Source organism: Micromesistius poutassou, assembly GCF_964030765.1.
Source record: "Micromesistius poutassou genome assembly, chromosome: 6".
Lineage (NCBI taxonomy): Eukaryota > Metazoa > Chordata > Actinopteri > Gadiformes > Gadidae > Micromesistius > Micromesistius poutassou.
This window is the reverse complement of record NC_140276.1, coordinates 6,834,107-6,857,813: the sequence shown is the minus strand read 5'-3', so window position 1 is coordinate 6,857,813 and position 23,707 is coordinate 6,834,107. Positions and strand designations below refer to the sequence as shown.

The 23,707-nt window shown below is 48.6% G+C and overlaps 2 protein-coding genes and 1 non-coding gene across 9 annotated transcripts in view; 2 read left to right on the top strand and 1 right to left on the bottom strand.

Annotated features, from left to right (window-relative positions):
- Positions 1–878: 878 nt before the first annotated feature.
- AC3HAE_019565 (transfer RNA phenylalanine (anticodon GAA)) lies at positions 879–951 on the bottom strand. Its single transcript has one exon. It is a non-coding gene; the product is annotated as a tRNA-Phe (tRNA).
- Positions 952–1,190: 239 nt separating this feature from the next.
- On the top strand, positions 1,191–3,811 carry hs6st2 (heparan sulfate 6-O-sulfotransferase 2). The gene is made up of 2 exons (XM_084469209.1): positions 1,191–2,099; positions 2,226–3,811. The coding sequence occupies exons 1-2, from the start codon at positions 1,525–1,527 to the stop codon at positions 3,094–3,096; spliced, it is 1,446 nt and encodes a 481-aa protein (XP_084325335.1). The 5' UTR covers positions 1,191–1,524; the 3' UTR covers positions 3,097–3,811.
- Positions 3,812–4,470: 659 nt separating this feature from the next.
- Positions 4,471–23,707, top strand: part of mbnl3 (muscleblind-like splicing regulator 3) — a 30,468-nt gene continuing 11,231 nt past the window's right edge. For all 7 annotated transcript variants that reach the window (XM_084469722.1, XM_084469721.1, XM_084469724.1 and 4 more), the window contains exons 1-5: positions 4,471–4,708; positions 11,994–13,525; positions 19,067–19,231; positions 19,798–20,001; positions 20,422–20,670. In XM_084469722.1, the coding sequence (XP_084325848.1) occupies positions 13,352–13,525; positions 19,067–19,231; positions 19,798–20,001; positions 20,422–20,670 (792 nt within the window). In that variant the 5' untranslated portion in view covers positions 4,471–4,708; positions 11,994–13,351. The remainder of the gene's footprint in view (positions 4,709–11,993; positions 13,526–19,066; positions 19,232–19,797; positions 20,002–20,421; positions 20,671–23,707) is intronic.

The window sequence follows — 23,707 nt, the reverse complement described above, 5'->3', positions numbered from 1 at the left end:
CCAGTGGATGTAAGTTAAGGATTGAGTTAGGGAGCTCCTGGGCTCCGGTCTGGGCTGGGGGAAGCCTTCCGCCTGCCTGTGGCCCTCAAGGACAGAAAGTTGTACTCGTACACTGTGGAGCGGAGAGAATGGAGTGACTGAACAAGAGTTAAAGAAAGAAAAACAATGTAAATATTGAGCAACCTTTTTAGAGGTCTCTTAAAGAGGCTATAACAGTTCATGAGATTTTTACTTGTTGGAGTACTTCCTAAATGTTGTGGGAAACAAGATGAGGTAGATGTTAAATTGTAAGAGAAAAGGTATATTAAGCATCATTTCCTAGTCTTGTTGAAATAAAGACTGTCAATATTTAAGCAAATGTGTTTTCATTTAATGACCATGAATAGTGTTGAGTCAAGATTTGTTCCTTTTCTCTTTGTATTTGTGGCACATGTATAAAAGCTGAACTTCACATTCAACACAATTGAGTTCAATGAGGTTGGCTAGGAGTGCAAACTAAATATAGCATAGGTACTTATATACACAGAATTATGTCATAGGCACTTATATACACAGAATATATATATTTATATATATATTCTGTGTATATAAGTGCCTAGTTGACAAGCTAGGTTATGTCATAGGCACTTATATACACAGAATAGATATATTTATATCTATTCTGTGTATATAAGTGCCTATGAGATAATCTAGCTTGTCAACTTTAAATTATGTTTACAGTACTTTTTTACCCCACATTCCGGGTGTTCTTGGTTATGTGTGTTGATGTCAGACTTTCCGTTCGGAGTTAGGCAGATTCTAAAATGGCACCTTTTTGTACAAGTGATGCTGGGAGCAGCCCAGCATATAATCAAAGTTGAAGCAACTATAAAATGTTCTGCCGAAACCCGGGATCGAACCAGGGACATTTAGATCTTCAGTCTAACGCTCTCCCAACTGAGCTATTTCGGCACATGTCTTATACCTAAGCCATTGGCAAAATACCAAATATATTTACAGACGGCGAGAATCGAGGCAATTTAATCATAATAGAAATAACTGTTATGTCTTAATTTTATAGATTACAAAAGTAACCGGAGATTTCAATTACGCTAACAAAACATTAACCCGTGACGTCGAGACCTCATGACGTCATTTCTACTCCCACTTTTAGCGCAGTGACTGCTGGGAAGAGAGGTCAAGGATCGGGATCGGTAGCGGTGGGACACTTCCCAACAAACATTCGTTACGTGTTGCTCCAATAAATAACACACCGGTGTTTTAATTGCATTATATTACAATCGTAACCGGAGATAATCGTACTTTATACGTCTCCTTTTTTTTTTTGCTACTGCAACATCACTTCAGTGCCTGGTTAGCAAATGGTAGCGAATTGTGTTAGCGATCGCATTGTTGTTGTTGTTTTGCTGGCGACCATTGTAGCTAGCTGGAAGGGTCGCGATCCAAACAAACTGCATTTAGTTTCCCCAGCTCGGGCAGGGGATCTGACCGCTTGAGTAATGATTATCTGTTTTTCTCGAGAAGATGGATGAAAAGTCCAGCTACAGCCACCGCCTCCTGATCGTCTTGCTCATGGTAATGCTCTTCGGCGTCATAGTTCTCCAGTATGTGTGCCCGGGTAGCTCTGATTGCCAGTTATTGCGCATTGGGTCCATTTTCAAGTCCAGTAGTGCTAGCGATGCCATAGGGTACCGAACCAGTGACGGCAAAGACGGACTCCCAAAGGACCCGTATATCGCCGAGGACAATGCCCTGGTTCGCTTTGTCCCTCGCTTTAACTTTACAAAAGCCGACCTAAGTCGTGCCGTAGATTTTAAAATAAAGGGGGACGACGTAATCGTTTTCCTACACATCCAAAAGACCGGAGGCACCACGTTCGGGCGCCATTTGGTGCGCAACATTCAACTGGAGAGGCCCTGCGAGTGTCACGCAGGTCAAAAGAAATGCACGTGTCTACGGCCAGGTAAAAAGGAGACATGGCTCTTCTCCCGCTTCTCCACCGGCTGGAGCTGCGGGCTCCATGCGGACTGGACCGAGCTCACTAACTGCGTCCCCACTCGAATGGATACACAAGAGGCCCCCGAAACACCCATTCCGAGGTAAGATGTAAACATACTTTGAGTGAAATGAAGAACTTCTGAAAAGTACTACTACTTGCCATGTTTTGCAAAAAAAAAAAAAAATCGACGTACGAAACCTGACGCCAACATGTTGAATTGTTCCAGGAGGAACTACTATTACATCACCATCTTGCGGGACCCCGTGTGGCGCTACTTGAGCGAGTGGCGGCACGTGCAGCGCGGAGCCACCTGGAAGGCCTCCCTCCACGTGTGCGACGGCCACTCGCCCACCCTGTCCGAGCTGCCCAGCTGCTACCCGGGCGACGACTGGTCGGGCTGCTCCCTGCAGGAGTTCATGGACTGCCCCTACAACCTGGCCAACAACCGGCAGACCCGCATGCTGGCCGACCTCAGCCTGGTGGGCTGCTACAACGTGTCGGCCATGAGCGACGGGGACCGCTCGGCCGTCCTCCTGGAGAGCGCCAAGCGCAACCTCCGGGGCATGGCCTTCTTCGGCCTCACAGAGTACCAGCGCAAGACCCAGTACCTGTTCGAGCGCACCTTCCGCCTGGCCTTCATCGCGCCGTTCACGCAGCTCAACGGGACCCGCGCCGCCAGCGTGGAGGTGGCGCTGGACACGCAGCGCCGTATCCGGCGGCTGAACCGCTGGGACGTGGAGCTGTACGAGTACGCCCGCGACCTCTTCCTGCAGCGCTTCCAGCGCGCCCGGCAACAGGAGCGGCGGCAGGCGAGGGAGAGGAGGCAGCAGGAGAGGCGGAGGCTCCGGGGAAGGCTTTCTGCTGTCGCCGCCGCCAGGCCGGGAAGACCGCCGAGCCCCACCGAGGGGACCCCGCACTGGGCAGACGACCACCACCGGCCCCCTCCCGCCGCCGTCACCCAGAGCCAGCTGACCCTGGAGACGGCGGTGGAGGGTGGCGGGGAGGCCCTGGAGGCGGAGGGGTTGCTGCCCGACTGGTGGGACCTGGAGGAGAACGGCAACGTGGACGACTACACGGACAACGTGGAGCAGTGGTAGTGGAGGAGGGCGGTAGAGGCTTCTCCCCCCGGGGGGCGAAGCGACAGGATGCGTTATGTGTACGGCTGGTTTAGGACCGTAGTATTTAAGGATGGGTGTGTTTTTTTTTTTTTTTTTTAGGGGAACCATGGTTGCAATGGTTTCAGTAAGAGGAGGTGGTGGTGTTTTTAGTTAACGGTCTCTAGCGAAACGAATCATGGAAATGGACTTTGGGGGAAGGTTTGATGGGATGATATACTAAGTAGGATGTCTTAATCTTTGTTTTTAATTCTTTTTGCCATGTTTGCCTCATTAACTCCAATGGTCACAAGTCTCAGTGTAAGCTTATTTTACTGTCTAAAAAATAGTCAGTCCCTAATGATAATAACGCACATTTATTTATTGATCCAGATTGTATTTTTTTCTGTGTTGTATTTCTTTGTCAGAAATAATTTTGCTAATCTTTTGGGGGATTTGAAGGTATAGTATGGTACCTTTCCTTTTTTAAGCCTTGCCTGAAGTTGAATGGCAATCATAGACCCGACTCATTTGAAGTAGCCAGATGGTACGCTAAAGAATGAAATGGTGGTTAAACTAAATTGTATAATTGTTTTTTTACTGTTTAATATGTGTTGTAGGCTAAACTGACTTATCAATCATCCATGTGACCAATGACAAAAGCAGTTTTGCCTTTTTTTTATACTTACCTCAATGCATAACATAACTGTCGATGTTATGTGTATATGTAATGATTGTGTCCTAATATTATTTTATAAAAAAAAATAGAAACAAAAGACTCCCTACGCTGTGCTCATTGTGATCCATATTCCAACATGTGTGATACTTTCAAGTAACAGCAGGGGGCAGTATAGTCCATTTTAAAGCTATATAAATGACCCCAGCAGGTAAAGGAAGTTTGGTTAATATAAAACCCTAGACATAGAACTATATCCTAGGCATAAGGTAATACTTGTTTCCATTTACCGAAATATTAGAACAAATCGTGATCTCGTGTGTTTTCTTCCTTAAGCTATGTAGGTATAATATTCCCACAAACCGCCTTTAAAATGTTTTAATTTATCGACTAGGTAACAACTGGGTTGGAGTTACTGCTGCAGAAGGGTGAGTGACGCCTATAGATGAAGCGTCTATCGTGAACTACATATTCCTATAAATCAAATTCATAGACAACAACGGCACTGGTGCTCGAAGGATCCACCTGGCTCCCCTTCCCATGTCCTTGCGACATGAAAGATAACCGTGCTCTATCTACTACGGCTCTATCATTGTCCAATTTTTTTTTTTCTCCCTCGAACTCCTCCCTCTCCATTTTGCCCTCCCTTAAATTTTGATTCTGTGTGGAATCTTTTGACTACCGAGCAATCGGGGAACGGATCTCCCCAGGGCTCTCTCTTTCTCCCACATTGATCTACGAGCGACTCCGTCGTGAGCCACGCGTTGACCTTGTTTTGATTATTTTTAAATATTAAATTTCACCGCAGAAAACGTCAAGCTGGTGGAGTCGGTGTTGACGGAAATTACGATTTGACACGGCAGGCTATTGAGTTATTAGACAGCCACACACGAACGAGGAGACGTTGCAATTTGAATGTGATTTGTGTGACATGCCCAGGTAAGAACGTGTCTGGCGCAGTTGACTTTTTTTTTTCAGCGAGCCTGGCGCACTTGCTTGCATGCGATGTTGTAGCCTACTGTGGTATGCCTGACAACTCCTATCTATTTGCTACAAATGCAATTATTTTGTGATGCAATTTTGGCTATACAAGTGTTATAGTGCCCGGATATACAAAGATGTAGCCTATGATGTGTAGCCTGTTCAAAGCGCATTGCTATGCTGGTGTCATTAGCGTTACACGGGGGTTATCGAGGAGCGACAGGCTAACATGGTCAATTGTTGCGCACTGAACTGATTCAGCAGCCGAGGGTGGATGAGCAGTGAGTGAGCTCTTTCGTTTTTGCATGTGAATCCTGCTTATGTTGGCTTGGCGTTTATAACTTTACGTGTACGAATAGCTGGGTGCAAAGCCCATGAGAGAAGTTGTAAGGCCAAAGACAAAGCTAAAAAATGAGCAAATCACGGAAACGTCTTGTATCGATTGAGAACGCCGCACTATTGGGTTTTACTTCCTGTTTATCATAATCTGGTCAAAGGAAAGGTCTATAAATATAAAATTGCATTGCGACTGCCGCTAAGATCTTGATAAACAACAACACGGTGACAAACGGGTTAAGGGTCAGACGCCGTGATCTGTCCTTTGAGTCCATATGCTCGTCCAGTGGCTATGTTGTCCTTCCTCGTTTAACAGTAAACGTGTCTAGACTCGCTCATAAGCCCTCCAGGCTGTGGACCCTGCGCCAGTCTAGCTCCTTTTCTATTACTAAATTACAGCTGAATAACCGACAACCCATAGGCGTGCACCGCGTGTCCTCGTCGCCCCAATCTCGCTCAGACAGTTGAATGGTCCTTGCTAATATAACTATATGGATATTGTTATGGCCCACAGCACAATCATTTCTGCACGGCTAATACATTTATTTATTATTGATCAAACACATAACACATCATTTATCCGGCACACGGAAGGACTGAGATATATAATGCACCCGTCCCCTATTTTTTGGTTATTACTCTTTGTTGTATCTGTATGTTTAACAAAATAGACTAGACCGGTTTAAATAGTGCTCTAGGGTGTTGCGCTGCTTTAATGAGCTGATATGATATACAGATAGCCTATACAGATTGACTTACTTTACCCACCCATCCATTCTATTCTCGTCCGAATTTGATGGATTCCCCCTTCTACCACAAGACCTGTTGGTCATCCTGTTGCGTTTACCTCCCGTGTTTCTTTATCGGGAGTATCAGCTGTCGTAGTAAGCCAAATGTATACACCTTTCTACCAAAACTGCTCTCAAAAGCATTCCGATTATAACACATTTAAACCATTAGTCTTCAAGCAGACAGAAATGACAATCTTAAAATGACTAGGTCAAATAAAAAGCGATAAAAAAAAGAATCCCCGGTCTGTTATAATTAGTACTTATTACGTTATTATTTATTTGTTATTACACAAAAATAGTATTTTGCTCCATTTCAGTACATATTTCTAAAATAATCCAATTGCCTTCTGATTTATCTGAGCCTGTATCCATGTGATACTTGTTGGGTTCTTAGATTTATCCAATAACAGGAGTAAAGTAATAACGTGCATTACATCTTTCATTATCGTTCCCTGCATGTGGAAGGTGTAGAGCCTTGTATATTTGGACGGGGTCATGGGAAACACTGAACTACAGCCTAGGAATCAGCAGGTTAAGACAACCCAGAAAGCGACATAGTTCAATTGATTTAAACTACAAACAAATGCAAAATCCATCAAGGATGCTAAGTAGATCTTTGTGGTAACGCTAATGTGGCTTGATGCACTTCTTACATGGAGCAATGTAAACGCTAATAGGTGCTTTACTTGTAGCCTTTTCTAGGAACAGCAGTAAGGCGTAGATTTGTACCACTAATACATGTCCTTACCAGGGCATATCTATAAATAATAGCTTTTAATAGTTGTTCTAATATTATTTTTTTCTCCATAAATGTTTAATGTATTTTCATGCCAGCCTAGCCGTTAATATGTCAGAATACAAGTACAGCAACATAGGGCTACCGTACCAGTGATGGCACAGCATGGGCTGTGGTCAGGATGTCCGCTCTGTCCTGCGTTTCACCATAGTGCGGACATCAGCCCTCCACTCCGCTTGAAGGTTATACTGCTGGAGCCTAGAGAGGCTCGCTTCCTATTGGCTGAGGGTCGCCGTGTGCCCTCGTCAACGGCAACCGGGCCTCCATGTTCTGTCCTACATTCCCACCGACCTCTACTGACCAGTGTGGGCTCTTAGCTCTTTGTCGTAGCAACATATTACCATTTTTATCATCATCATGATGATGAAATTAGTATGTAGTGCCTAGCGCGGTCACTGGCAGCTGAGCAGACTGTATCCTTGGAGGATAGCAGACACATCAGTGCAAGTTAATGAGACACGTAGATACTGTATTGAGTGGATGATGACATAACGAATGCATTGAAAGATATAGGAACGGATGCTCCTTAATGGCTTATTAGGCCTTGCTATTGCTCTACGAGGAACATACGAGGTGTGTGTGTGTGTGTGTGTGTGTGTGTGTGTGTGTGTGTGTGTGTGTGTGTGTGTGTGTGTGTGTGTGTGTGTGTGTGTGTGTGTGTGTGTGTGTGTGTGTGTGTGTGTGTGTGTGAACATGTTTTTTCTGTCTTCAACGTTTTGATAGCCTCGATGGTAACGTCTCATTGACGTATTCCTGTTGAACCCTGTCCTGACCTTGTGTTTGTGTTTCTCACACCTGCCCTCCATCATGCCCTCGTCGATTGCGCAACCTAAGGTTAGCCAGGGTAACCAGTACCACCAACAGTCCCCTTCTACTATAAGAACATGCCCAATGCATTTTCTCTTATTAAATAAATAGCACTATAGCCCGGCACTTATCGCACTAATCAATTCCAAACTTCGAACTAAAACATGTCTGTAGCAATAGACAATGCTACACACAACCTATGGGGCTTTTGTGGGCTCCTACAGACACAGGCTGGTGATGTTGGAAGCCGGTTTATTGTAGAGTTTGAAGATAATGATACATAGAGATGGTGATCCATTATGCAAGGCAGGAGAGGTGCGTACAGGTGTGCAGCCTCACTTAGCCCCAGAGTCCAATCAGTGTGACTGGGGCCAGGTGAGGCTTCTTCAACCACACGCACTCCACACTGTCCAGCAAGAACTATGGATGGATTTGAACTGAAATGTATTTATTTAAAAACAATTACTATTAACATGTTGCCTTATTCAAAAGAGAACAATTTTTTACACGGCAATCAAATCTCCATAATCAGTATTTTTATATTTCAATAATGAAATAACTTATTAGTCTGTCAGTTTTCCAACACTGTGCTTACCCTTTACATTACTGGGCCTCTCTGCTGGAGTTCAATAATTCACGGAGAGAGCTAATTAATCTCATGGTGAGCCTGAATAAAAAAAAACGTCTTATCTGTAAATAATATATTGGAGACAATATAAAAAATAGATATGGTTAATAAGATATTTTACACCTCAGTGTTGTAAGAGTACATTTTGCTATGCCTGTTTGATTTGAGTCGTTGCATAGCTATAGTTGGGGTAGCTTTCTCTCTTATCGCGCTATAACAACACAATTCCGAGATTGTCTTGGAAAACCCAAAAAACTAAGTGTAGAACAGAATCCTAACTGGAACAATATGAAGTTCTTTAATTTGGTGAGTCGGAATCATTGTTCTTATGCACTGTCTACCACACCTATAGCTGCAGAAAACCTTGATTTTAAAATGGAATAATTGTAATAATAACTGTTATAATGATTATAATAATAAAACAATTTGATAATTGATGCACATGCATGTTTCCGCCTCAAAAGGCCAGCATAGATATTTAAGTGCATTTAATTAAAAACAAATATTACTTTAGTTCAGTAGAGCGTATCCAAAGAGAATCATCAATAGAGTACGGCGGCAGAGTAGAGGACGTTAGAGATCAGTTGATGGCTCATCGAGTGCCTTCTCTGTACTCTGCACCAGTTGTAGAGTGCAAGAGTGCACCCTCCCACTGTAGCTCCACACATTCTGTAGGAGGGCTCTCCCACCCTTCTGCTCCCTGGTTACATTCTCGCAAACGCATCTCCAGGAACCATTGCACTAGCAAGCAAAACGCTAATAACACGCATGATGCTTGTAAGTAGAGTAGGGCTGGGCGATAAATAAAATCTCTGATTTTTTTAAACCAAACCTGATTATCGATTTTAATCAACAAAAAAAATCTGTAAATTACATATATATATTTTTTTTTAAAGTTTGGATTTTATGTGAAGAATAACAATGATTAACGAAAAGCAAAATAAATAACACACGTCTCTCACTCAGTTTAAGATGTTGGAATACGTGTGTTGTGCTGCTGCTTTCGGTCGGTAAAAATTTTTTTTTATTTAAAAATATATATATATTTAAGCAATAGATCACGACAGGCTGTGGTGTGTTCTCATTATACCTCCGCTGCGTGTTGGGATGGACAACGTCCCTTAACTGTGTATGTACTGTATAATGAGCACATTTCACTGACTGAAGTGATCTATTGCTTTTATAAAACGGTTACGTAAGTATGGCGAAATGAAAGTCATAAACACCCTCAATTTTGAAAAAGCGAGAAAGTCGGAAAAGCATTTTTTTTAACGAATACAAAAAAGTAGTCCCTCCTGGCTGCCTGCAAAGTGTACGGTGGTTGCTATGCAACACACTGTAGCCTCCTTCAGAGAGAAGGCTAGAGACGGTAGCTTGGTTCGCCGGCAATTTAGCCTACTATCGAGCAGTTCACTCACCGTGTGCCTATTGCTTTACAACATTTCCTCACCAGCAATCAACATATTTTTAGGCTTCAGTGAACTATGCTATTGCTTTTATAAATAAATAACAGTTCAAGTTAAGCGCAGAGTGATACGGAACTCTGTAAACTGAACAGGCGTCATAGCTGTGTGTATACACGCAATATACAACAGTTGGGAACCAATCAGATCGCTTGATTTAAGCCACCCGTTTTATAAATAAATAAATAAATAAATATATATATATATATAAATAATAATAATAATCGATTTTTATTTTAAAAAATCGTCCTAAACCATAAATTCGAATAACGATTAAAAATCGAAATCGCCCAGCTCTTCTTGTAAGCATTGTGCTCCTAGCAAGCCCCGTGCTAGCTCGCCCTGCGCTAGCAAGCATGGCTCTGCGGTGCCTGCAGTGTGTCTGGCAGCTCCCTCACTGGGCCTTTGGAAAGTGTGTACGCAAGGGCGTCGGGCGCCGCCACACACACACACACACACACACACACACACACACACACACACACACACACACACACACACACACACACACACACACACACACAACCTGGAGGATGAGGGAGGGGGGGTGGTGCAGGTGGGCTGTTGCTTTCATATCGATCTATGGGCAGGATGGGAGGAGGGAAGCATTAAGCAGTAAGAGATGAAGCATGGCAATCTCTCTCTGGCAATCTCTATCTGTCTCTTTGTCTCGGTGTGTGTGTGTGTGTGTTGTGGTTTTGCAAATGGCCGTATCAGTTTAATTCCCCCCCCCCTCCCTCTCCGTCTCTCTACTCAAATCTCTCTCTCCCTCCCCATACTGCAGTGTTCTCCTTTGGCTTGTGCACATTAGCACACAACACACTTGTTCCCTTGCCCCCCCGCCGCCTCCTCCGTCTGTGTCTGTCGCCGTGAGACACGGGGAGCCGATAGAATCCGCTCCAACCCGCTCGCCCCCCCCTGCCTCCTCGCAGCCCTCCTCTTTTTATTTTTTTTTTCACACACACGGTCTGTCCTGCCGTTGGCTCTCTTTGTTTGTTTGTGTGTTTGTTTACCCTGTGTGTATGTGTGTGTGTGTGTGTGTGTGTGTGTGAACACGTGGGACTGATGTCTCGTATGGTAGATCCTTTCTCTCCTGCGGTGGACTTTGTTGACATGTTGCAGTGTTGCAGCCATAGTTCCTGGGGCTTCTACGCTTCCTGTGTGAATGCGTTCCATGAACGGCTAAACACACGATTAATCACACAAATCCGCAGGGATGTCTGCTGTTCTAATGACGCATGGAAAATGAAGCACCATTTATTTTATTTTATTTTTTATATATATATATATATATAAATCGTTGCATATGTTATGGTCTGTGAGCTACGTGGCCTCGGTCTGGGCATGGGACTCCATGGCCGTGGCGCGGTTGTGCTACAGATAAGAGGCAGTGCAAACACAAGATTTGCCCAGTGCAAGGGGAGCAGCCGTTGCGGTACCTCTCCCGTCATTGGTCGGTGACGTAGCTTGGCTGCCTTTTTAACGCCGCGTCTGATTGGCCGCAGCCTTGCGAGCAGCATAGCAGCTGCGCTTTTGAAGCGTGAGCCCCATTGCTCATCCTAATCCCCGCCCTCACTTCCTCTTTTTTTTTTTTTTTTCTCCATGTTGTTAACTAGTCGCTGTAGTTACAGGTGAACGTGCCCACATGTGTGCTGGCCCCCAAGCTTGTTCAAGGACATGGCGATCTGGAGCCCGCTCGCAATATGGTTCATGTCAAGTTTTTCAATTACTTTCTGGTCTGCAGTGCAGGGAGGAAGTAAAACCTACTCCTTTCTTATTGCCTGTGCTCCGCTCCCGCATCCTCTCTGTCGCTCTCTCTCTCTGTCGCTCTCTCTCTCTCTTTCTCTTCAGCTCTCTCTCCCTTTTGTGCTCGCTCTCTCTCCTGCTCTCTTTTTCCTGCTCTCTCTCTCTCTCTCTCCTGCTCTTTTTCCTTCTCTCTCTCTCTCTCTCTCTCTCTCTCTCTCTCTCTCTCTCTCTCTCTCTCTCTCTCTCTCTCTCTCTCTCTCTCTCTCTCTCTCTCTCTCTCTCTCTCTCTCTCTCTCTCTCTTTGTCTCTCTGTCCCGCTCTCTCCTGTATCACTTAATCAAGACATAGCTTGCCCTTTCCTGTTCATTGCAGCCTCCCTCGCTCCTTCCCGTATGCTCCTCTCCCCTATTTGTTTCTCATTTCGCTCCCTCTCTCTCTCTCCCTCTCTTCACCCTCTCCCTCCCTCTCTTCACCCTCTCCCTCCCTCTCCAGTTCTTCTTCTCTCTTTCTGCCGCGTGGCTCTCATCGCCCGCTCCAAAGCCATGACATTAGTTCTGAAACAAGGACCTGGATCTATCGCGCGCCGCCATCGTTTTTTTTTTGTTCCTCCTCTTGCTTTGACTTGTTCTACCTAATGTTGTGTATCATTCGTTGTTTGTTTTTTTTTCCCACGCAGCGTTGGTACAATCCTAACCCGGAGCGTGCGGTGTATTACCCCGTGAGGAGGATGAGGACGAGAGGATAACCGAGTCACCCCCCCCCACCAGAGAACACGGGAAGAAAGGGAGGGATCAGGAAAAGGGGACGGAACAGAAACAGCAGAACCAAGGAGGAAGTGGGACGGTTCCAAGTGCCTCGCTGCTGCTGCTGCTGCTGCTGCTGCTGCAAGTTTTGCCCCTGAGAGCTCCCCCTCGCACCGCGTGGCTCTCATCGTACTGCGTTGCCGCCGCCGCCATCCTCACTTTGCGTCGCGCTCCCCCCCTCCCGCCACCTGGCCCCCGCCAACCCCTCTCCCCCAGAAACCGTCCCTGGGGCTGGATGAGACTGAGGCGTTACACCCTGCCTGTTTGGCCTTGAATGGGGCTGTTTTTTTATTCCCACTGAGCGCCGGAGAGAGATCCAACCTCCTCCCTCCCTCCCTCCCCTCCGTAACCCCCCCCCCCCCCGACCCCAGCCTCCCTCCCACGGCCCCCGGCCGCTGGCCTCCGTCTCCGCCCTCCCCCGGACACGCCGGCTCCCGTCGCAACAATACAAGGACGCCTCCTCCACCTCCTCCTCCTCCTCCTCCTCCTGCCCTTCCAAGGTTTCCACGCCTGCTGATATTTATCTCCCCTAGACGTAGCCAGCGCCAGCGGGGCTGTCACACACACGCGGCCATGTTGTCATGAGCGGGGCTTCACGCCTTACTGTGTGTGTACAGGGATAGGTGGGAGGGACGGATCCTGAAGGGGGGGGTCGCCGGCCGCCAGACAGACAGACAGACAGACAGACGGACAGACCAGTCATCCCAGTGCCTGCGTCACCAGGACAGTGCGGTGTCCTGATCCGGACGCTACCTTTCCTAGCATGCCAGAGCGGCACCCCAGCGTTTTGTTTTTAACCTCCTATGAGTCAGAGCTGGCCTCGGTTCATAGTTAAGCCCCTGCTGTCCCGCTCGGGCCCACACGTCGAGTTCTTTTAACCCCTGCGGAATAACCCGGGTCCTAGCATAGCCGTCCCTACCCCTCGACCCCCCCCCCTCCCCCCCAAACATCCTCCAACCCAAATGACCCGCCTCCGTTTCGGTAAACAGAAGCAGTCCCTGTGTTGAAGTTTGCCGCTGCTTTTTATGTGGGATTAATATCACTTTTGAAATCACACGTAGCATACAACCTTTGTTGATTTCCCGAACCACTGCCACCGCCGCCACTGCCACCGCCACCACCTCCACCACCGCCACCACAACCACCTCCACCACCACCACCACCACCTCCTCCACCTTTGAACCCCCGCCGACTCCGGCCCCAGTCCCCAGACGGCGCCGTGCGGCTCGCGATGGCGGTCAGCATGAGCATGGGCCGGGACACCAAGTGGCTGACGCTGGAGGTGTGCCGGGAGTTCCAGCGGGGCACCTGCTCGCGCTCGGACGCCGAGTGCAAGTTCGCCCACCCGGCGCGCAGCTGTCACGTGGAGAACGGCCGAGTCATCGCCTGCTTCGACTCGCTCAAGGTAAACGCACCGCCGCCGCCGCCGCCAACACGCACACCGCCACACGACACGACGCGACACAACACAACACAACACAGCACAGCAGCCCCGCAATACACTGTTTACATGTGTAAATGCGGGGCTGTGTCAATGGCAATTTGTTTTCACATGAATTGGCAGCGTATGGATTATGCAACATAATCCATACACTCACAGCTACTGGCTTTGATCATGGCAAAGAGTTAGGGTGGACAGTTGGATTAGAAATTGTGGCCACTGAGGGGTTTTTAAATAAACCATAAAGTGGTACTGCTGGGGTTTATTTGCATTAAAGGTCCCATGGCGAGGTGTGTGGTGTGATTCGCCGTTACAAGCCGTTATGGAAATCTTCCCCTTTTGTCGTCACAGGTGGGCGTGTCCACCTAGATGTGTGACGGACAGATGAGCAATGTTTGCTCCAGTCCACTGGGGTAGGCAGCTGGTAGACTGATCTATCCAGCAACACATCTAGGTGGATACGCCCACTTGTGATGTCATGAGGGGCAGATTTCCAAAACGGCTTGTAATGGCTAATCACGGCACGCCTGGTGCCGTGTCACGGGACCTTTGCGCTCAATCGCTGACGTTCTGTCCCTCTTAACGCGGCGGCCATGACAGTCGGGAGTCCCTGTGAACATATGCAGCTACTTCCTGTGCCTCTTCCTCCCTCTGTGGTAGAAGCGGTGCACTACTGCTGCAGATGCTCACCACCGAAGGTCCAGTACTCTCTGGAAGGAGTATTATGCCTGACAGAGTTTTGCAAATGCAATGTCCGAAGCTAAACATGATTTATTTCACTCAAATTAAGAATGGGCCACTGCTTTTCACTGTGTGTGTGTGTGTGTGTGTGTGTGTGTGTGTGTGTGTGTGTGTGTGTGTGTGTGTGTGTGTGTGTGTGTGTGTGTGTGTGTGTGTGTGTGTGTGTGTGTGCACGTGCGTGTTTCCCTGCAGCAAAAATGAGACTTCCAGACAAGGGACTCACTGTCTGGCTGCAGCTGCTGTCTCCTCGTTTATTGAGTTAGAATTTATTATTCGGCCATTTTTCTGTGTCCAAAGCAGCAGGGAGATAGGGAGGCTGAGAGTGTGTGAGACACCGGGGGAGAGAGGGAGGGAGAGGGAGAGATAGGGAGGGGGAGGGCCTAGCAACAGCACATGAGCACGTACCGATTGGCTAGCTTGATCTTCCTGAGTGGCGTGGCTGTTTTTAGCACACAGCAACAGCCCAGCTCTGCGTTGGGCTGGAGTTGATAGGGGAGGACAGACGCAAGCTGCCTTTTTATCGACAGGCAGCGGCCCGAGCATTAAAGGCCATGTTTGGCCTTCCCGGAGCCTCAGGGTCACACATTTTGCGCTGAGAACGTACCGACGTGAGAGAGCGCTGAAGGTCAATGACGTGGCTCTCTTTTATCAGGAGCGACATTGTGGCGTCTCACACGAGCACGCACGCGCACACGCACACACACACACACAGCCCCGCACTGCACATGCTGTGTCAATAACCCGCCTCCGTACAACATCGTTTGCCGGCGTGTCGTTCAGGCGGTGCTCGGGGGGCCGTTACTCAGTGGACAACATTTATTATTGCGGTGCCTGAGTGACAAAGGGAGACACATTCTGTCTCCGCACGAGGTGGTTCCACGACATCATCCTTTACGGTCAAACTCCTCCACCCCGCCTCTCCCTCTCTCCCTCTCTCTCTCATTTCTCCTCCTCTCCTCCTCTCCTCTTACGGCACTCGTCCCCAGCGTCCACCGATATATAAGACTCAGCTTCCTGTCCGGCTGTCCTTTACCTCCGCATGCTCATCATGGGTCTGCTAGGGAGAGGAGGAGGAGGAGAAGGAGAAGAGATGGATGAAGTGGGAGCAGCCGAAGCCTCCACCTCCTCCTCTTCGTCTTCCTCCTACTCCACTATCTTGTTAGCCGACTGTCCTCTGAAGTGATGAATGTGGCGACTACGTCCGCCCGCCTGCGTTCCCGCAGCGTTGAGCACCAAACACCCCGGTAACGTTTGACTCGGGTGGCACCTGTCTCGCCATCGCCGGTGTGGACGAGGACAGAATGCGTGATTTTTTTTCATAAGAAAGTGATGGTTTACCGTCTATTAGGGGCGTTTTGTTTTAACACTGGCGGTTGGTGGAGGTTGAGGATTTCGATTTGTGCTTTGTGCTCCTGCTAACGCCCCGTGCCACTGCTTACTACCAGGGTCAAACAATCGGATTCCTGACTCGACGTTCTCTGGCCTGGTCGATAGCTCATTCTGAGTTTAAACTGGTTTACTGGGCTGGGCCCGGGACATTTAATCCTCATCATACAAGACCTAGCCTCCTACGCATCGCGCTGATGCAAAGCTCACTGCAAACTCCAGTGTTACGGGATTCCGGTTGTCCCCCCCCCCCCCCCGGAGGTCACCTGACTCTCTCTCTCTCTCTCTCTCTCTCTCGCTCTTGGCCCTGGGGCCCTGCTGGCGAAACACACTGCGGCTCTCTCTCTCTGTTTCTACCTTCGTCCGGCGCCTCTTCTGTGTCCAGCGCTCTGCGCGTCCACGGAGACGACCTCCTGGTGCTCCTCGGCGTCCCGCGACGCCGTCCATCACCGTCCATCAGCGTCGTCAGCGCCATGGTGCTCGTGACATCACCAGCACCGATCTCACCGTCTCACCTGCACTAATCTTCACCTGCGTGTTGCTGTCTTTAAAGCGTTGCAGTTTAATATAGCATTAGCCTGGAAATCCAGACCCACATCTAGAAAGCTGTAGGGTCCGGCAATGAGTGATGAAGACGGCCTGACTCGAGGGGCGGCACCAAGCATGCATTTGAGAATATCACTGCACGCAATTGGATAACACTACGACCAATGTAGCTCAGGAGGTAGAGCGGGGTTGGCTGGTAACCGTAAGGTTGCTGGTTCGATCCCCGGCTCCTCCTAGTAGAGTGTCGAGGTGTCCCTGAGCGAGGCGCCCTCACCTCGCCCTGACCGCTCCCGACGAGCCGGCTGTCGCCCTGCCTGGCTGACGACGCCGCCGTCGGTGTGTGAACGTGTGCGTGAATGGGTGAATGTGAGGCCGTGTTGTAAAGCGCTTTGGGTGGCCACCGGTTATCAAAGAAGCACTATATAAATGCAGTCCGTTTACCTTTTTATCCTACACTTTAAGGACCCGTGTGCTGTTCCGTTTGCGGCACATCTGTCCGTCCAGAGAGGTTTGACCCCTGGTCGGTCGATCGGTGCGGCCGCAGTGATGAGAGCCTTTTGACAGTGGAGGAGGAGGAGGAGGTGGTGGTGAGGAGGTTAACCGCCCCGTCTGCAGAGGAAGAGGACACAGCTGCCGTCACCCCAGGTGTTTAATGGCAGACTGCGGTTCCTCGAGAGGTCCCCGTGTGTTCCTCTCCCCCCAGAGGGGACGAGAGCAGAGCCCCAGAGGAGGAGGAAGGTCACTGCTGATCGAGGCGGAGGGGGGCAGGAGGACGGGGGGGGCAATGGAAAGCTTTAAGATAAATGGTTAGGAGTGGAGGAACAAGGAAGGAACTAAAGTGGTTTGTGAGTAGGCCCTGAGAACAGATTTCTTTTAAAAAGGCTCCTTTCACCAAGGGCCTTGGGTCGTAGACATAAAGGCCGTGATGTAGACAGGTTAAACTCATCATACTCGGCACAGTACGCTGTTCGGCACACGCTCTAGAAATATGTTAAAGGTGCCACGACGCGCCACCAGGCGTGTGAGTGTGTGATTAGCCGCGACAAGCCGTTTTTGGAAACCTGCCCCTTATGACATCACAGGTGGGCGTGTCCACCTAGATGTGTGACGGATGGATGCGCAACGTTTGCTACAGTCCACTGGGTAGGCTGGTGGACTGATCTATCCAGCAACACATCTAGGTGGACACGCCCACTTTCTGCCCCTTATGATGTCATAAGGGGCAGATTTCCAGAATGGCTTGTAACGGCTAATCACACCACACCTGGTGGCGTGTCATGGCACCTTTTAAAGGTTTTCTCTGGAGAAGAGCAGATTGGATCATGCCAAGTTTAGCTGCTTTGTCGGTGTGCTATATTGTTTCCATTAGCTCATGTTAGATATTTTGATATATGTTTGATATTGCCATCTGATGCCAATAAGAACTCCCACTATTACCCACCGCATAACAAAAGCAGACTGTTATTATTATAATCAAAACGTGGAGAGTCTTGACCAAAGCTTTTGCGCACCCGACGTGAATATAACAAGTTTGCCCCCATGCAAATTGCAAACTGCAAGCTCACATTTTATTAGGCAACATCTTATCTCTGTTGTCGCTTTTGTTCCCAACTACCTAGAGCACAAAAGTACATTTAGATCTCTGCATACGCACGTTGGGTCACGGAGACTATTTCTCAACCAAATTTGTCAGATATGAAATACCGTCCTGTCGGAAGTTTCTTTGTGGCGAATTCCCCAGAGTTAAAGCCCACATATCCATACACTGTATGCCTTTTATGAAGTCACAAACACCTCAAGGCCTCCTTCTCTCTCCTCTCCTCCTCCCAGTCGGCCATGTTTTCTATCGTCAGGCCATGTGGTACAGTCACATACTCTGCTGAAGCAGTTCATTCCCGTTCTTCTGGGGCTGGTGGTGTTTGTTGGACGGATAACCTGCAAGGTGGTGATTATAGAAGGGAGATATAGATTGATGGTGAGAATATAACACGTGTATCTCGGAGCAGCTCCGGCTCTATCTTCTGGCCTGGTTCAGTTATTAACCAACAACGGTGTGTGGATATCGACACTGCCTGACTCTAGTGCGCCACCTGTGAACCGCAATGGGTGATACATGTGATTCTTTCTATCGTCAGTTTAATGTATGATGAAAATGAGGAAAACGCTCTGGTGGTAGATATCTTTTTTTTAAAATGTGATCCTCTTAAAGCAAATGATCATGTAGTAACTGCTGCTTCGAAGGCAGCGTTGATGTTATTTTCCTGTCTCACCGTCCTTGATAAGAGGACACCGCTCCCCAATTCAGCACATTTTAATGATTTAGACATTTAGTACATGGCTGCGGATTCCTTCATGAATTATCCAGCGCACCATCTCCTGAGACCCCATTAATCGACCCATTCAATTAAAGCAGCAATTATCTAGTTCTCAGATTAGCCGGGGAAAATTGGTTGGAATCTTTGGATATTTAGTCTTGCATACGGCGGAGGCCTATTGTCTTGTTAAGCCTCTTTCTTTTCTTCTTTGGCGGGGAGCAGCAGATCAAGTGGTCCAATTAAATCGAAAAAGCTTTTCATATGAAGTGATGAAGGGCTGCGCTGTTGTCTTTGGGGTTCTTTGTAAAGACTTGCCCCCTCTGATTCAATTATCCTTGAACACGTGCGGGTCTCCTCCAGGCCGCTGTTGGCACAGGGCTTCCTACTCCCTGGGATCCAACCACTCAGAGCTGCTCTCAGAGAGCCTCTTAGACCCGCCCCCCCCGCCCCCCCCGCCCCCGCCTGCCACAAGCTCCCACTTCTGACTTGCGGCGGCCTGTTTGTTCTACTTTCAAAGGGGCGTTGCACCCGCGAGAACTGCAAGTACCTGCACCCCCCGCCACACCTGAAGACCCAGCTGGAGATCAACGGCCGGAACAACCTCATCCAGCAGAAGACGGCGGCCGCCATGTTGGCCCAACAGATGCAGTTCATGCTGCCGGGAGCCCAGTTGCAGCCCATAGTGAGTGTTTAAAGAGGACACGTCACACCACCAGGTGTGAGTGTGAACAGCCGTTACAAGCCGTTTTGAAAATGTGCCGCTTCTGACATCACAGGTGGGCGTGTCCACCTAGATGTGTGTGCTGGATAGATCAGCATATCCAGCTGCCTACCCCAGTGGACCGTGGCAAACGTTGCTCATCTATCCATCACACATCTAGGTGGACACACCCACCTGTGATGTCATAAGGGGCAGATTTTCAAAACGGTTTGTAACGGCTAATCACACCACACCTGGTGGTATAATATGTCCCCTTTAACAAACTGGACATCCGGCAACACCCGCCTGACATACAGTATACACACGCACGCACACTCTAGGGCGGGGCGATTTGGCCTAAAAAATAAAATCTCTGATTTTTTCAAGCCAAACCCGAATATCGATTTTAATCGATTTATTTTCTATAAATGACTAATATATATATATATTTTTAAGTTTGGATTTTATTTGAAGAACAACAATGATTAACAAAAGCACTATACCTGACATGACGTTGTCTGTGATGCCCCCCCCCCTCTCTCTCTCAGACCACGTTCCCCGTCACGCCCTCCATGGCCACCAGTCCCAGCATGGCGTTCAGTCCTTACCTGAGCCACATGGCTCCAGGGATGGGCCTGATGCCCGAGCTGATGCCCAGCGCTCCTCTGCTGGTCCCCGGGAGCCCCACCAGCCTGAGCGCCATGGGCAACGGCACCTCCACGCATAAATCCATCCGCACGGACAAGCTGGAGGTAGGGCTGCACGGCACGGCGCGCGCCGGACCCGCACCGTGGTCGCCGCTCAACTGTCAGTCGCTGTACCGTTATTGTATCGTTCATTCGTAGCTTTATTGGTATCCGTAGCATGACAATGGTTACGGTGTGAAGCATTATCTTACAGTTTCAACAGAGGAAACTGTGGACATGATATATAACCACACAGAGGCATTTTTAGAAATTGATTCTAAAACATAGATTTTTCTCTATTTTTTTTTTTTTTTTGTTTACTAGTGTTAAGTCGTTTCCCTAAATCCCGTGACTGTACTGCAGAGAGTGTGCTGTCACGACATTCCATACTGTACGCACAGACACACAGCTTCATATCACCTACACCACTCATTCTATCTGGTGCCCCCCCCCCCTCACGACCTCTGACCTCTGACCTCTGGACAGGTGTGCCGGGAGTTCCAGCGGGGCAACTGCACGCGCGGGGAGAACGACTGCCGCTACGCCCACCCGGTGGAGGCGGGCATGGTGGACTGCAGCGAGAACTCGGTCATCGTGTGCATGGACTACATCAAGGGCCGCTGCAGCCGGGACAAGTGCAAGTACTTCCACCCGCCGGCGCACCTGCAGGCGCGCATCAAGGCAGCGCAGCACCAGGCCGGCCAGAACGCCGCCGCCGCCTCCGCCGCGTCCATGGTGAGTCCCGCCGCCGCCGCCGCATCCACCCCCCTCCGTCCATTCATCCACCCAACCCTCCTCTTCCTCCTCCTCTTCCTCTGTCCTCCTCCATCCATTTATCCACCCAACCCTCCTCCTCCTCTTCCTCCTCCTCCTCTTCCTCCGTCCCCCTCCATCCATTTATCCACCCAACCCTCCTCCTCTTCCTCCTCCTCCTCTTCCTCCTCCTCCTCTTCCTCCATCCCCCTCCGTCCAGTCATCCACCCATCCCTCCTCCTTCTCCTCCTCCTCCTCTTCCTCCTCTTCCTCTTCCTCTGTCCCCCTCCATCCATTTATCCACCCAACCCTCCTCCTCTTCCTCCTCCTCCTCTTCCTCCGTCCCCCTCCGTCCAGTCATCCACCCATCCCTCCTCCTTCTCCTCCTCCTCCTCCTCCTCCTCCGTCCCCCTCCGTCCATTTATCCACCCAACCCTCCTCCTCCTCCTCCTCCTCCAGGCTTTGGGCCGGTCATCAGAACAAGTAGACACTCGCATGCGGTGACTCATACTGACACGGTTGGGTTTATATATAGCATGGTTGTGTTTATATGGAACGACGTGGTTGTAACAACATGGTTGTGTTTATATGGAACGACGTGGTTGTAACAACATGGTTGTGTTCATATGGAACGACGCGGTTGTAACAACATGGTTGTGTTTATATGGAACGACGTGGTTGTAACAACATGGTTGTGTTCATATGGAACGACATGGTTGTGTTCATATGGAACAACGTGGTTGTAACAACATGGTTGTGTTTACCGTCTTTTGAAAGACGCTGAAATTGCTTTTGCAAAAATGTGTGAGAAACAGTGTGAGAATAATAGGGGGGGGGGGGGGGAATATCTAACATACAGGCATGTTACCCTATTCTACTAGTACCCCCAAATACAATTATCAACCCTGAAAAAGCATGATATGGGATCTTGGGAATTGTTGTTTTCATTATCTTACAATGAGCCCTTAATATCTACACAGGGTCCTCTTCCACAGCGCCTGTTGCACAACCAGGTTTCTACAGTAGCCCAGAACGGACAAAACAGTAGAGAGGATGAAAAACATTTTTTGAGGTCCGAGTTCTAGGAAGGATGTGTTATCCCCATGGCTACCACCCATTTGTGATACTTTTTTTTTAGTACAGTAATTGTGCAGGAGCTTTAATATGAGCGGTGTTGTATATGAAGTGCGCCGCCCGCCACACACACCGTGGTCTTATCTTATTTGTACAAGAAGCTTAACCCTCTCTCGGACCTGGTCATAGACTGCGCTCTTCACACGCACAGCGGCGTGGCGTTATACTATAGGGTCGAGCCAGCTTCAATCTCTCGGACACACGCTTCATACAGCCATGGAAGACGAGCACGCTCCATCCTTTCACCACAACGTCCAATGAGGTTTGAGGATTCAATTAGAATGGGCTTTCACTTTTTAATCCACGTGTAAAATAGTGTAGCGAATGGCAGTTCGCAAATGAAGGGATTATGAGTCTGGGTGTTCAGTCCTCAGTTCACTCATTTTGAGGAGATGTTTTCGGGGCCTGTTTCCATGTTCCCTAACTCAACTCTTTTGGAGAGAGTTGGTATCCGAAAAGGAAGCTCTGCGCACGATCATGTGATCAAAATCAACCAGTGGCAGAAAACAATGGCTCGTAGCGCTTACTGCTATCGAGATTAATAATCATTGCATCTCACGGATCATTTTGGGTCTATGAATGTAGTTTACGACTATAGATGCACTAAGAGGACTGTGTGTGGACTGTTAACAGGCTGTTACCTCTGCCTTGTCCCCCAATAAGTAAAGGCCATGGTGACCACCACAAAGACACCCGATGGAGGACTGTGATTGGTTAGACTGGGTTGCAATCTGCAACCCCACCGCTAGATGCTACTATTTTCTACACGCTGGACCTTTTATTCTGTGTAAACAGTGGAAATGTTTCCATATTTAAATACAAAAACAGTATATGACGGGTATTTACAGATAAAATGTTTGTTTTATGTATGCATCTAAAAAAAATACATTCATGTACATGAGAGAGTATGTGCCTATTGCATAAGAACTGTATATTAAAATGGATAGACGCTCATGGCTGGCGTTCGGAGACCACCTTGTATGCTAAGCGATATGCTGATCTGCAATGCAGATGTTGAAGCAACGAGGAGAGAGGAGGAGAGGAGGAGAGAGACGCTGGTTCTGGGGGAGAGAGAGGGAAGAGGCAGGGAGACAAGCCGACCACAAGGGCACCGTTTCCTTTTCATTTTCTGTTTAGTTCTGCTGTTGTTTACCCCCCCACCCCCCAAAAAAAAAACAGCGTTATGTCATCCTGGTTGCCGTGACTACCGTTGTTACCGCACAATGCTTCATGTTGTTATCCGTTTGTCTGTCCCTGCCTCTATGCCTTCTTTTTTTTCTCTTTGGTGTATGCATCGCGTTGCAGACATTTTCACTGACAAAAGCAAAACGATTAGTGCCTCGTCCTGTGAGGGACTCCTTGTTTACTTGGTGATTTTAAACCGAGCTGGTCGGTTTCCGTGGTAAACGCCCCGGGTAGAGGACGCAACGGTCGGGGGCCAACATCTGCGGCCGCGGCTACCTGGTTAGAAAAAAGGACTCGTCACTGTCCCACTTTGCTCTTGTGCTGACCTCTGGGCTGGCCTACATCTCGGTAGCGCTCACTGCGCGCCACAGTGCCCTCTTGTGGCGGTGCACCAAACTCCACTCTCCAATGTCGCTCCAGGCTCAGTCACTGCAGCGCTGGTTAGGATAACCTGCAACTATAAAAGAATAATAAGCAGGGACGATACTGTCGAGATGTACTCTGTTGAACTGCTCAAGGGTTAAGCTGATTCAGTGTCTCAAGGGTTAAGCTGATTCAGTGTCTCTTGATTCTGACCTTTATTTTTTTCTGTCTTTCTTTCCTTCCTTTCTCTTCCTCCAACTTTCCGTCACTTTCCCTTACTCCCTCTCTCACCCCCTCCATTCCTCCCTCCCTGACTCCCTCCCTCCCTGACTCCCTC

What these genes read in the sequence shown, in the direction of transcription:
- hs6st2 (XM_084469209.1), top strand. Translation starts at nt 1,525, where the DNA reads ATGGATGAAAAGTCCAGCTACAGCCACCGCCTCCTGATCGTCTTGCTC. An exon ending in CCCGAAACACCCATTCCGAG is followed by an intron (nt 2,100 to 2,225) that starts GTAAGATGTAAA and finishes GAATTGTTCCAG; the next exon opens with GAGGAACTACTATTACATCA.